Below are 14950 nucleotides of genomic sequence, written 5' to 3'. Positions count from 1 at the left end.
AGTTTCAGAGGTTCAGTCCAGAATTATCAAGGCAGGAAACAGAGCAGTATATAAGCAGAAATATTGATGAGGCAGCAGAAAGTTCTACATCTTGATTGGAAGGAAGGAGAAAGGGACTGTGTTTGGCACTGGGCAGAGCTTGAACATAGGAGACCTCCAAGTTCACTTCCACAGTGACACACTTCCTCCAACAAGGCCACACCTACACAAACAAGGCCACATTTCCTAACATTGCCACTCCCTATTGGCTAAGTATTCAAACACAGGAAACTATCAGGACCAAAGGTATGCAAACCACCACATCTCTATTGATGGTGGCAGTGCAAATTGCTCAACTGCTTTGTAAATCAATTTGGCAGATTCTAGGAAAATTGAGAATATATTTAACTCAAGACTCAACTATAAAACTCCTGGACATGTATCCAAAATACTCCCCACAATACAACAGGGACAGTTGCTCAAACTATGTTCATAGCACCTTTATTCATAATAGTTAGCAACTAGAAACAACCTAGTTGTTTCTCAACTGAAAATTGGATAAAAAAAAATAGTACATTTACACAATAGAATAATATTCTACTATTAAAATCAAGATATCCTGAATTGTGCAAGCAAATAGATAAAACCTGAGAATATCATCCCAAGTTAGTAAATGCAGATACCAAAAAAAAAAAAAATACATTGTATACAATCACTTACAAATGGACACTAGACATAAATTTCAGGATAACCTTGATACAATCTACAGATCCAAAGAAACTCCTGCTAGCAGGAGATCTGAGAAAGGGGAGGCTCTTGGGAGTGTATGGGAGTCCCCCTGGCTGAGAATCTGAGCAGTTCAGGTTATGGAGACTAAATTAGCCACCACCTGTAGCTAGGTGGGACTTTCAGTAGAAGGAAGGAAACATCAATCCACCTACAAATCTTTGACTGCCCTAAATGTACTGCATACAAATGCATAGTAATAATGATGGAACAGAAATTGAGGGAATATCCAACCAATGATTTGCCCATCTTGAGATCCATCCTACTGGAAGACAGCCAGCCCCTGTCACTATTAGTGATATTCAGCTATGCTTACAGACAGGAGTCTGACATAACTGTCTCCTGAGAAATTTCACCCAGAAGTTGATGGAAAAAGAGGCAGAAACCCACAGTCAAACAACAAACAGTGCTCAGGGAATGTTGTGTATGAGTGAGAAGACTGAGTGAGGCAGAGAGATCAAGGACACCTCTAGACCTAAAAAGTGAACTAACCTGGGCCATTGGGGTTCAGAGAGACTGAAGCACAAACCAAAGAGTTTTCAGGGACTGAGGCTATGTACCCTGCACATTTGTAGCAAATGTGCAGCTTGGTCTTCAAGTGAGTATCCAAACAATTGGAACCACAATGACACCTCATTTGTTGCTTCATCAGAGTTTTATGGCAGACATTTCAAGGGATTGTCAATTTTAAGGTTTCTATTGATTTAATACATTCACCATATGAAGTATATTTTTTTGAAAAATACCATAGAGCAACAAAATATTTGTTAAATGCAGAGAAATGAAAACATGTAGAACATATCTATGATCATACTATTGAAGACCAAAGCTATAATTGGAATTATGGCACATCTTAAAGAGATCATCACTAACTGGTATTTTTATCCTAAAAGAAATTTAATTTTTAAAAATCAAGTTTTTGTAAATGTCACACATAGCTGTGCTTTCACTGTTAACCTTGCTTCCTAAGAGCAATCTGAATGTCATGAAGCAGTAAAAATTATATAATTCTCGTTAGGATAATGGATCAGTTCATTATTTTTGTACTTTGATTATAATAACTTGAAACTCATCGTTTTCTGTGAAATGAATGTGACTTTATTAAAGTGTAACTTTTTTTGCTATATTAACATCTATTCTGGGGCAACCTAACTTTATTGATACATATTCTTTTCAGTGAAAGAAATATGAATAGAAGTTTTAGGTTTGGACATTTCCAAATAGAATGCTTTTATTTTTCAAAAAGAGATCCATTATACCCAAACATGCATTTGAAATGTATACAATTAAAGTCAACAGCTCAGTGATGAACTGTTGTGGAGTACCTCAAGTCAGCTATGGCCAATAGCAGTCGTTTTCATTTATGCGACAGTTCAATATTCTGAGATGAAATAGAATGTACTTTGTATCATATTCTAGGCATTTGGAAAGTCTAAACATTGCCAAAAATTTATCACTTTTGTCAATTGATTTTAATAATGAAAGATGTTCCCAGTTGGCAAATTTTTCATTCATCTTTGCAGTAGGATAGACCTAAAAATCAAGGTAATAATCAGTTAATTGTCAATTACATTGTTAGTTTTCTTTTGTTCCTATTTTTTTCTGAATCCAATCAGAGAAATAAATTCAGAAATATACTGCTTCCATCAAAGTTTTGAGTTTTCATTTATCTAAGCTAAGAGACTATCAAGCAGTTAGACTTTAGAATCTGTGGTGAAGACTCAAGAATATGTCTTCTAACATGTAATTAGCTGCAGAGGAAGTTTTCCATTTCAGAAGCAGAGAAATTTCTGTTTGTTTCTGGGCCAATTGAAGGGCTCAATCAGTTATAAACTCAGGAAATTCTTACATGTATTTTCATATTTATTTTACAGAAGCTGATATACACCCCTATTCTACTAAATTCAACCTCCATGAGGCCTATGTATAAAAATCTCATAAGTGATGAGGATCAGATGGTGATTTAATATGCACACCCTAGGGATGACTGATTGAAGGACCAGAGCTCTCATATGACCAGGAAAGGTATCGTTTAACTGTCTAAGATGAACATCTGTGTCTCATTCTGATCTCCAGGGTGGAAAGAAATAAGAAACATTTGAAAGAGTTGGAGATGCCAACAACGTATTAGAGCTGTGGCTCTCAAACTTTCTAATGCTGTGTGCCCTTTTAATATAGTTCTACATGCTGTGGTAAACCTCAACCATAAAATTATTTTCATTCCTACTTAATGACTTATATTTTCCTAATTTAAGTAATTGTAATGTAAATAGCTGATATTCAGTATATCTATTATATGATCCCCATGAAAGGATCATTTGACCTCCAATGGAGTAATGACACACAGGTTAAGAAACACTGTCTTATGGAAAGACTGTGAACAATATTAGATATTTATGTTTCACTCAGGAAAGAAGAGGTATTCCAGAATTGTTTTTTTTGTTGTTGTTATTGTTAATTCCCACAACCCACCGATTTTATGAGTTATACTTATGGGAAATGCTCACCTTGGTGAGTATCCACCTAAGGTCATCCAGGATTTGTCTGTTGTTCTCTTCAATCTCCTTGGTTTTTGAGAGGATAGTTTCAGGGACATCTTGCATGGCATTCAGTTCAATGACTAGATGGAATAGAGGGCTAATCCAGGAACCCACATAATTGATCAAAGTTTTTAAATACTCTTCCAACTGTGAAACAAAATTGAACAATTGGGTTAATAATTTCTGTTTAGCAGGTTTGAAACCTGTAATGTTTACATAAAGATGCTTAACTGAGACATATATTTACTATGTGTATCTGGAACATCTAGAAATGTTACATAGTTTGGTAGCATAACATTTAAACAAATGACATGTTCTAAAAACATTAAAAGAAATTATAGGGTTATCAACTAACATTTCTCTGAAGTTATGTCATCATATTTTGTTCTCCTTATGCAATTCAAAGAGCTCCCTTGACAGTGAAATCATTATTATTTGGTTATTTGTTTATCAATTTGTAAAACAGGTCTTCTTGGTACTCAATAGGAATAAATAAAGATTGAGTCATGACAGATAGAAGCAGGGGTAAGTGGTTAAAATAATTTTCAATAAGGGTTTCATATATACCATGTATTAGGGAAGAGCTATATCACAACATAAAATAAAAAATGTTATGATGTGTTGACTTTCTGATCATGAATTTGGCATTGTTACATCCTAAGGAACAGAACCTATCATTTCACAGGGCTATTCTGCTCATGAGATTCTCAGTTAAGGCACAGATTATAATAGAGGGATGATGAGATTGGTAAAAAAGAAATAGAACCAGGACAGATTTGAAAATCAAGAAGGGGATAGTGTTCAGAACCATAGAATGTTATCATGCAGAACCCATTATCAACATATAATTAATATAGCCACATTGTTATCACTGACAGAGGAGTGAGTATATATCAATGGATAGTCAATTCAGGCCAAATAATTCTAAAACATTATTAGGCAAAATCTGAGTGGTTGGTCATTCCTAAAATACCATTTTCTACATGGTGTATTTAAGCATTTGCCACACTGTTTTTGGGTATTTTAATTTTTGTGTAATTGATCAATACCGTAATATGAATATTTTCTATACTTTATCGTCATTTTTTCTGCATGCATGATTACTGTACCTATCATAATGCCTGTTATAACTGACAGTACCACAAAACCAATTGGATTGCTTTTGGAGTTCTGTGGAAAACCCAATGGAGGAAACTTACTTCAATACTTATGTATTCAATTCCCTTATTTGGGGGTTTTATAAGAGAAGAATGGCAATAATATTCAGCTGTGAAAATAATCTCATGCCGCCTAGTCAGTCGTAAAGTCTGAAAATACAACAAACAACAGAGTTCAGAAATAATAAATAGCTTCATGTCCTGAATGTTAATGAATTTTCATGGATTTGTAAATTTTAATATAAGTAATTCATAAAATACTCATATTAAGGAATTAAGAAACTGTTACACAGCTTTGTTTCTATACATTATACCTTCAATTTAATTTGGTTTACAATTAACTTTTGAATATTATACTCTTTCCTTTCTTACATGCTTTTCTTTACTTCAAATGAATTACTCTAAGCAAGGAAGACACTGAAAGGATTAAATTGATGAACAAAGTGATTTAATTATTCCCTTTGTTTGGCATTTCAGCATAAAGTCATAGTACATATTTATTAAGCTTCCTCTTTTCTGTCAATAAGCACGGGTATTTCCTTACCCAGTAAACAAAGTTATAAATTAATTAATTTAACAAAAAAGAATCTAGCTGGGCATGCTTTTAATAGTATTTGAATGAAATTGTGTGCATTTTAACTCAACAAATAAACTATTTTACAATAAATTTGATGTAAACTCAAAGTCAATGAAATATAAAAATATTAATAAATATTAAGTACTACAGAATATCTTATTTATTTCAAAGAAACAGCTACTTGATGAAAGCTTAATGAATAACTCAGAAGGTTAAGAAGTTGAAAAGCTGTCAATTAAGACCAGGAAATACAAATATTGTATAATGCTTTAGCGTATAACCTGCAATTTTTGACATGAGGCTCTTATTGGGAAGCAGCTGGAAGAAAGTAAGGTACTTACAAAAGCTGTAAAATGTTCAGATGAGAATTGGTTGTGGTGCTGAGTCATGTTCAGGGGAGAAAAATAACATCTAGTCAATAAAATAAAAGATGACATGTTTATTCCAAACAGAGACAAATTATTTTGATGCCCATCATATTGAAGGTTTGCCTCTTTCATTTTTTTTATTTTTATTGATATATTTTTATTTAAATTTCAAATGATTTCCCCTTTTTCTGGGTCCCCACTCCCCGCAAGTCCCATTAGCCCTCTTCCGTCCCCCTGTTCTTCCATCCACCCCTTCCCACTTCCCTGTTCTGGAATTCCCCTATACTCTTGCACTGAGTCTTTCCAGAACCACGGGCCACTCCTCCATTCTTTTTGGACATCATTTAATTTGTGGATTATGTCCTGGGTATTCAAAGTTTCTAGGCTAATATCCACTTATCAGTGAGTGCATACCATTATTGATCTTTTGAGACTGGTTTACCTCACTTAGTATGATGTTCTCCAGCTCCAACCATTTGTCTAAGAATTTCATGAATTCATTGTTTCTAATGGCTGAATAGTACTCCATTGTGTAAATATACACCACATTTTTTGTATCCATTCCTCTGTTGAAGGACACCTAGGTTCTTTCCAGCTTCTGGCTACTACAAATAGGGCTGCTATGAACATAGTGGAGCATGTATCCTTATTGCATGCTGAAGAATCCTCTGGATATATACCCAGGAGTGGTATAAACAGGGTCCTCAGGAAGTGTCATGCCCAGTTTTCTGAGGAACCGCCAGACTGATTTCCAAAGTGGTTGCACCATCTTTCAATCCCACCAGCAGTGGAGGAGTGTTCCTTTCTTCACATCCTATCCAACACCTGCTGTCTCCTGAGTTTTTGACCTTAGCCATTCTGACTGGTGTGAAGTGAAATCTCAGGGTTGTTTTTATTTGCATTTCCCTAATGATTAATGATGTTGAACATTTCTTAAGGTGTTTCTCAGCTCTCCGAAGTTCTTCATGTGAAAATTCTTTGTTTAGCTCCGTATCCCACTTTTTAATGGGGTTATTTGGTTCTCTGGGTTCTACTTCCTTGACTTCTTTATATATATTAGATATTAGCCCTCTGTCAGATTTAGGGTTGGTGAAGATCCTTTCCCAGTCTGTTGGTTGACGTTTTGTCCTTTTGAGGGTGTCTTTTGCCTTACAGAAACTTTGTAGCTTTATGAGGTCCCATTTGTCAATTCTTGATCTTAGAGCATAAGCTATTGGTGTTCTATTCAGTAACTTTTCCCCTGTGCCCATGTCCTCCAGTGTCTAACCCAGTTTCTTTTCTATTAGTTTCAGTGTGTCAGGTTTTATGTGGAGGTCCTTGATCCATTTGGAGTTGAGCTTGGTTCAAGGAGATAAGAATGGATCGATGCACATTCTTCTGCATGCTGACCTCCAATTGAACCAGCACCATTTGTTGAAAAGACTATCTTTTTTCCACTGGATGCTTTCAGCTCCTTTGTTGAAGACCAAGTGACCGTAGGTGTGTTGGTTCATTTCTGGGTCTTCAATCCTATTCCATTGATCTGCTTGCCTGATATTGTACCAATACCATGCAGTTTTTATCACTATTGCTCTGTAGTAGAGTTTAAAGTCTGGGATACTGAATCCCCCTGAAGTTCTTTTACTGTTGAGAATAGTTTTAGCTATCCTGGGTTTTTTGTTATTCCAGATGAATTTGAGAATTGCTCTTTCTAGCTCTATGAAGAACTGGGTTTGCCTCTTTCTATAGTGTCTTCTTTTCCTAACCTTGAGAAATGACAATAACCACAGCGGGAATGGATATGCTTTTCTTCCTGCTCTGATATCAGACAAACTGTTATCACTAAATATCTTCAAACCACAATTTCTAGTATTTATGGGCTTCTTGAAAGAACAAATTTCTCTCTCTCTTTCTCTCTTTCTCTCTTTCTCTCTCTCTCTTCCTCTCTGTCTTTCTCTTCCTCTCTCTCTCCCTCTCTCTCTTCCCACCCTCTCTTTTTCTTCCTTTCTTCTGTTCCTCCGTTCTTGCCTCTTCACATGGGTTACTTTATTTCTTTTCCAAATATATATAGTTCACTGTAATGTACATCTTTTACAGTGTGTACCTGCAGTGTGCTAAATGAACATGACCAATAGCATTTCATGATCCTGAATGAAAAAAACAGGAAATGAGAGTTCTTCTACAAGCACATTTTAAAAGTTTATACGATAGTCATTTTTCATTTTCCAATATAGTAGAGAAAATATATTAATATCATTAGATTTGATGAAATTTCTAGACACTGTCCAATTGGCCCATTCTCTGTTTCAGGAGTTGGGGCATCTTTTACCTGTGAACATGTATTTTCTGATATTTGAATCATGATGTTTAATGTCTTAGGTTCTAGTGTAGTTAAAGTATTAGTGTGGAGGTTGTGATACTTACAAGCTCTTCGTAGAATTCATGAACAAGTTTACGGAGGGTTTCAGCTTTCTGGATTGCACTGTTAAATGTTTCCACAAGTGGGTTCCAGCAGCCACCCTTTTCTCCCATACATGTAGGACTTGATGAAGCTTTCTCCCAAAGCAGCAAGTTTGACACCACCAGCAGCAGGAGTGGCCCTGCTACACAGAAACAAAACCCATTTAGAGATGGTGTATTAACCTGATTTCTTCTAGGCTCAGTATTACCGTATTTGGACAAAGGTGTTTTTAGTTTTTGAAAGAGTATGTTTTTAATTTATTTCCTGCATAACTGTATATTGGATATCTGGAATGGCATCTAAAGTCACTCTAAGCACTTATGCAAGTAATTGAATTTTCTGAATAATTGTTTGAAAAGCAGGTGATTTCAACTTTTTGTATTGCTTCAAAAGTCCTTCTGAATTTTATAAATATCTGAAATTAAAATAAGTTCCTTACTTGCATTTTTAGATGGTTTAGTATCTTTGGAATTTAGCCTCATTTTCAGTTACCAAACTCTTGAAGAATATATGCAGTTTTTAATCATCATGTTTGATGTTAATGTTTTAGACACTTTGGGCATGGGAATAGCACAGTTTGCCTCTTTGCTTCCTCTGATCATTTGACAATACTACAATGATTACTAAAAAGAAGATGAAGAGATGTTGTCTAAAACATATTATATCAACTTTCAATTGGTAACATGAAAAAACTACATCATAAATTTTTTTCATCAAAAACTTCAGATCACTCATTTAAGAGTTGATCTGCCTAATAATTTTGTCAGTAGATTATACTCTCTTAATGTAATCTGAACATATTCAGGTTGGAGAAGGATTACATGATCAAATTCTTTTTCAAATGTTTTATTAGCAACTAATGTCATAGTCAGAACAAAAACCATCAGTACATTTTACTCACAATCACAATTCTGTTACTTCTGCCATCATAAAAATTAATTTGATCCACTGAATTTATATCCTCAATATTTTTCAATTTCTAGAACTCAAAAATGTTGTCTATTTTAGATGTATTCTTTCTTCTGGAAGGTGCCCTATGCATTGGAAGCTGCTTAATAATTCCCATCAATTTTACTCACTAGATACAAATAACACTTTCCTCCTCCTTCTCTCTCCTCAAGAGAGAATCCAAGAAGACAACACAGACCCTCTTTGAACATTGCAGCATGTCTCAAATTAAAGGATGATGAAAACTACTAATCCAATTGTCTCTTGTATCTTTGTACAGGTTTCTTTCAAGAAAAATAATTTTAAAAGTTAATAATAAAGTCTATCCAGAATTTGTATGAACAAATGTATCTTCACACCAGAGAGAACATCCAAGATTCCAAAGTAAAATCTAAGTAAAATAAACTCATAGAACCAATAAATTGAATATGTTTACTAAGAGGAATAGGGGTGGGGGAATTTACTTACAGAAGTGAGGTTGACTCAATGGCAGCTCCATCAATGAGGACTTCCAAAGCAGGATGAGGTCTGTCTCTGGAGATCTGTTTCACTGGAGTTGTATATTCAGTTAGGTTCCTGTTCCTATATATTCTAGCAGATAACCCCAAGGGCATGCAAAGCTATTCAACAACATGAAGTCACATACAGAAACACTCATTCCTGAACTATGTCTTTCTATCTTCTTGGAATGTCACCTGTTTTATTACAACATACTTATATGTGTCTGGATGGTTTCTTCTTACGTGTTCCTACATGTTGATCCTTGTGCAAATTATTTTTGAAATCTCTGAAGCCATTCTCAAGTGCCTGATTAAAGATGATCTTGCCAGAGCATAAGAAAATTGCTGTTACTGATAACTTCCTCTTTTTTATATTTAATTTGTTTCATCTTTTTCCTCATCATCATGGACAGAGAATGAAACTTCATCAAATATTTGACATTATACTAGAGCATTAGTACATTATCTATAGTGTTATGAGTCTTTGCCAGTAATCCTTGGCTACTCTAAATACTGTTTCTCTGCGAAATAAGCTAATAATTATAATAATCTGCATGCTTAAATTGGGTATTTAGAAATCAGTCTAAGATAAATCAGAAGTATTCAACACAAAAACTCCATTAACTTCTCTCTAGGCAATATACCTCTCAAAAATTACTGGGCATTCTCTTAAAATAACAAATAGAGGTTGTTTTCTTGCAATTGTTCTTAATCATGTCATTAGTTTTTTTCTGCACCAGTAACAACTCTACCATGATTATCATAATGAGTATAGTTTCTTATACTTACTGTTAGCATTAGCTCTTGTGCTATAGTACAACTGGTGTTTTTTTTTTCCAAAAGGCAATGCCTTAGTCATTACTATACTCTAGCATCTAGTCAATATTGAGGAATCTTCTAACTCAATGCCAACAAAATAATCCTCATTTTGTCAAAAGAAGAGTACTTGTTGCTTAAAAAAGGTGGGCAAATCAGTTAGATGTAATATTCAAACAAAAGGAAATAGAGCTACCAGAATGTCATGAGGCATGTCAGAAGCCTAGCTGTATCTATTGGAAAAATAACTCTGATCTCCAGGTCCCTGACATCTCAGATGTTGTCAATAAACATATGGTTCTCAGGAATCCTGTATGCTACATGTATACTCTAACAGGTTCTTTCTCATTTTCTTTTTAAAATTATTTTTATTTATTTGCATTCCAAAGGTTACCCCCTTTATCTTTCACCCATCAAGAGTTCATCCTTCCATCTCGGTTCACTTCTGAGGGTGTGTTTCCCCATACACCAACCCACCTACCTTATCCCAGCCATCATCACACAACTCTGCAGCATCAAGTTTCTACATAATTAGGCAGATCCTCTCCTACTTAGTCCATAGAAGGCCTTCCTCTGTTACATATATGCCAGGAGCCGAGGACTGCCCCATGAATGCTCTGTGGTTGGTGGTTAAGACTCTGTGATGTCAGAGGCATCCTATTTAGATGATCCTTTTATTCTTCCTTTGGGGTTGCCATCCACCTTAGCTCCTTTAATCCTATCCCTAACTCTACCATAGGGTCCCAGGACCTCAGTCCAATAGTTGGCTGTAAGTATCTGAATCTGTCTCAGTCAGATGCTGGTAGAGTCTTGCAGAAGACAGTCATGTGCTCATGTATGTAAGCACATGGCATCAGTAATAGTGTCATGGTATGGTGCCAGTATATGGGTTTGAACCTAACTTGGGCCAGTCATTGAATGGCCTTTCCTTTAGTATCTGGTCCATTTTTGTCCCTAACTTTCTTTTAGATAGAAACAATTCTGTATCAAACATTTGTAAGATAATTGGTTGGCTAAATGCCTCGAGTGGTTGCCATGTTTATCTATAAGACATGGTCACTTTAGGTTTCATCTTCCCATTGAAGAGCACTTTAGCTAAAGCTACTTCCTTTGACTCCTGGGAATCTCTCTCATCCCAGGTCTCTGGGATACTTTAGAGGTTCCCCTTTGACCCTACTACTGACTGCTGCATATTTCTAATAACTCTCCTAGCACTCTGTGCTTCCTTCTTGTTTCCTCTCCCCATATTTGATACTGCCTCTTTTTCCCCTCCCTGATCCCTCTTGTATTCAGGTGCCTCCCTCTCTCTGCCTTCTGAGATTACTTTGTTCCTCCTTCTGAGTAGGATTGAAATAGCCACAAGTGGGCCTCCCTTATCCATGATTATATACCTTGCATGTCTTTTGGGTTCTGGGTTAGCGCTCATTGGTTAAGAGCAGTGGCTGCTCTTCCAGAAGTTCTGAGTACAATTCCCATCAAGCACATGGTCACTTACAACCATCAGTAATGGGATCTGATCCCTTCAGCTGGTCCATCTGTAGCTCTAGGAGATATAATTTCATGTATAGTCTAGACTCTCACATGTTCTTAAGAGTTGAATTTAGTATTATTTTACTTTCTTCACAAATGAAGAAAGAGGTATAGAGGTTGGATTTATGAAATGGAAGATTAACAGGACTTCAGTACTTTTGTATCCCTACTGTTACTTGCTTCAAGATAGCATAAATTGTCTTGATGATTCTGTATCCACATGGACCTTAGTCACAGATTAGCAAAGGTATTAGACATCATGAACAAACCTCAAGGCTATATGAGATGTTTCTCCCAAAGCATAAGACTGTGTAGAGGAGCACGGATGGGATCATTATTTCTTTTGCAAATTTATAATCTAAAGACAGTGCTCTGTACTGTTTAGGTTGTTTAACTTCAGACTGACATATGATCAGTAAGAGGTAGCATCTTGCTAAGGGCCTGGAAGGAATGCAGGCCATTCAGATCTGCCAAATCTTTTGTCATTCCAGAAATCTTCTAACTTCCAACAGTCTCTCGCTTGGTCTCATAATTACTAGTTGTTTATCTGTCAACAGTGTTTTAGGAAAGGACTCTGGCCTGGGTTAGTAATCTCATCCCCACAGACATCCCTATTTTCAACAACCAAAATTCAACATAATATTTATAACCTGGTACGGAACACTATAAACCATATGTGCATCCTATATCCCATCTACACATCCACTGCCAAGATTCCTGTCTACATTAGAGAATTGTATACAGAGTACTCTATGAGGGAGAGTTAAGTGCTTATCCCTAGGGCAAGCTGTATCATTTTCATATTTCTTGATGTATCTCCTCATTATTTCACTATTGTTTTTTGCCGTAGTGATTTTAAATGGCCACTAATTCTAATCTAATTGGCTAGTTGATGAGGACAGTTCCTTGAAAACTCCTTTAAGATGACCTTGGACCCTATGCAATGTTCAGGCAGAAAGGTAATGTTAGTCAATCTGTTGATTTTTAAGAGTTTCCTTTAAGACATCAATTTCCTGCAGCAGGGAAATCAATGGAAAACCAAGTCTCATCTTCTACCCCACAGAGAACTTTTATTCAGTTTACACCCTTTCTGTTGCTCCAAACTACCACACCTTTTATCTGTTCAACATTTCTGTTGGAGAACCTAAATTGTTCCCAGTGCAAAACTTGCTACATTTGACTCCCCAAGAAACCAGTTCTCATATATTTTCTTTTTCTGATTTTTATGGTATTAGCATTATACAAATAATATTTAAGTCATTTTCCAGTCACTTCTTTTCAATAGAACCCCTCCTGCTTCAGATGTAATTTTATGCTGAATCATGTGTTTTGTGAAGATAATATACAAACTGTATATTCACAGTTTTCAAGACAAGACTGACAGAAAGGCAGAAGTTGAGATCTAAAACTACTTGATAAGTCCAAGGGCTTATTCTTGACATGCCTTAACAGGTGTTTTTTACTTGACTCTTAACTTAGTTAAAATGAAGATTCTTTCATCAAAGTTACCTGACTATAATGCTCGATAGAAAGTTGGATTCTTTTCTCCACTTTTTGCTTTCTGAAAATCTCCTATGTGTTTTGAATCTTATTTCTTTTTCAATATTTAGTTATTACTTTTCTGCTATGAATTTCCATTCCAGATTTTGTAAACTTTACAATGTACCTGTTACAAACATATTTACCTGTGCCAGTGCTCCTCACCTGTTGCTGTCTCACTCTCCCATAGACAGGTGTACAATTTACACTAATATTAAAATAGCACAAATAAATTATTGTTAGTTACTCATCTCCAAATGGGTCAAAGACCTCCACATAAAACCAGACATACTGAAACTAATAGGAAAGAAACTGGGGGAAAACCCTTGAGGACATGGGCACAGGGGGAAAGTTCATGAACAGAACACCAATAGCTTATGTGCTAAGATCAAGAATTAACAAATGGGACCTCATAAATTTACAAAGTTTCTGTAAGGCAAAGGACACTGTCAAAAGGACAAAACAGCCCCCAACAGATTAGGAAACGATTTTCACCAACCCTACATCTGATAGAGGGCTAATATCCAATATACACAAAGAACTCAAGAAGTTAGACCCCAGAAATCCAAATAACCCTATTAAAAATGGGGTGCAGAGCTAAACAAAGAATTTTCACCTGAAGAAATTTGGATGGCCAAGAAGAACATTAAGAAATGCTCAACATCATTAGTCATTAAGGAAATGCAAGTCAAATCAACCCTGAGATTTCCCCTTACACCAGTCAGAATGGGTAAGGTAAAAAAACTCAGAAGACAGCAGGTGTTGGCAAGGATGTGGAGAAAGAGGAACAGTCCTCCACTGCTGGTAGGGTTGTAAGATGGTATAGCCACTTTGGAAATCAGTCTGGCGGTTCCCCAGAAAACTGTACATGGCACTTCCGGAGGACCCTGCTATACTTCTCCTGGGATTCCCCAGCATTCAATAAAGACCCATGCTTCATTATGTTCATAGCAGCCTTATTTATAATATCCAGAACCTGGAAAGAATCCAGATGTCCCTCAATGGAGGAATGGATAAAGAAAATGTGGTATATTTACACAATGGAATACTAGTCAGCAATTATAAACAATGAATTCATGAAATTTTTAGGCAAATGGTTGGATCTGGAAAATATCATCCTAAGTGAGGCAACCCAATCACAAAATAATACATGTGGAATGCTATCTCTGATAAGTGGATAGTAATTAGCCCAGAAGCTCTGAATACCCAAGGCACAATTAGCATAACAACTGACTCCCATGAAGAAGTAAGGAGAGGGTCCTGATCCTGGAAAGGCTTGATCTAGCATTGGAGGGGAGTATCAGGACAGAGAAAAAGGAGAGAGGTGATTGGAGAATGAACGGAGAGAAGAAGATTTATGGGACATATGGGGAGGGGGGAACTGGGAAAGGGGAAATCATTTGCAATGTAAACAAGGAATATAGAAAATAAAAATATGTAATTAAAAAGAAGAATAAAAGAAAAATTATTGTTAGTTACATGTGATCTTTACTCAAAGAGACTGAAAGTAGATATCCATTATTTTTTACTAAAGTTACCTATATGCCCTCCCACCAGCCTTTGAGTGGGAATTTCAGACATTTGGAGGAAGGATTCCCCCCACACCTTTATATTTGGAGTCCCCCATTAAAACTTTGCACCTTGATCAGAAACCGTTTCTTGGCTCTTTATTTCTCTTGGAAGTCGGTTCTATTTCATCCCCAGTTTTCCTTCCAGGTAACCCGTTTGATGTAACTGCTGACAGTTACAGATTGGCGCCCAAATGTGGGG

General features: G+C 36.1%; 1 protein-coding gene across 1 annotated transcript; it reads right to left on the bottom strand.

Annotated features, from left to right (window-relative positions):
• Nucleotides 1–2100: 2100 nt before the first annotated feature.
• Nucleotides 2101–9294, bottom strand: LOC127664546 (prolactin-8A8-like). The gene is made up of 6 exons (XM_052156610.1): nucleotides 9264–9294; nucleotides 7811–7989; nucleotides 5381–5419; nucleotides 4505–4612; nucleotides 3273–3452; nucleotides 2101–2298 (listed from the first exon to the last, which is right to left on the bottom strand). The coding sequence occupies exons 1-6, from the start codon at nucleotides 9292–9294 to the stop codon at nucleotides 2101–2103; spliced, it is 735 nt and encodes a 244-aa protein (XP_052012570.1).
• Nucleotides 9295–14950: the final 5656 nt, after the last annotated feature.

This window comes from Apodemus sylvaticus, chromosome 14 (genome assembly GCF_947179515.1).
Source record: "Apodemus sylvaticus chromosome 14, mApoSyl1.1, whole genome shotgun sequence".
Lineage (NCBI taxonomy): Eukaryota > Metazoa > Chordata > Mammalia > Rodentia > Muridae > Apodemus > Apodemus sylvaticus.
This window is presented reverse-complemented; position numbering and strand designations above follow the sequence as displayed.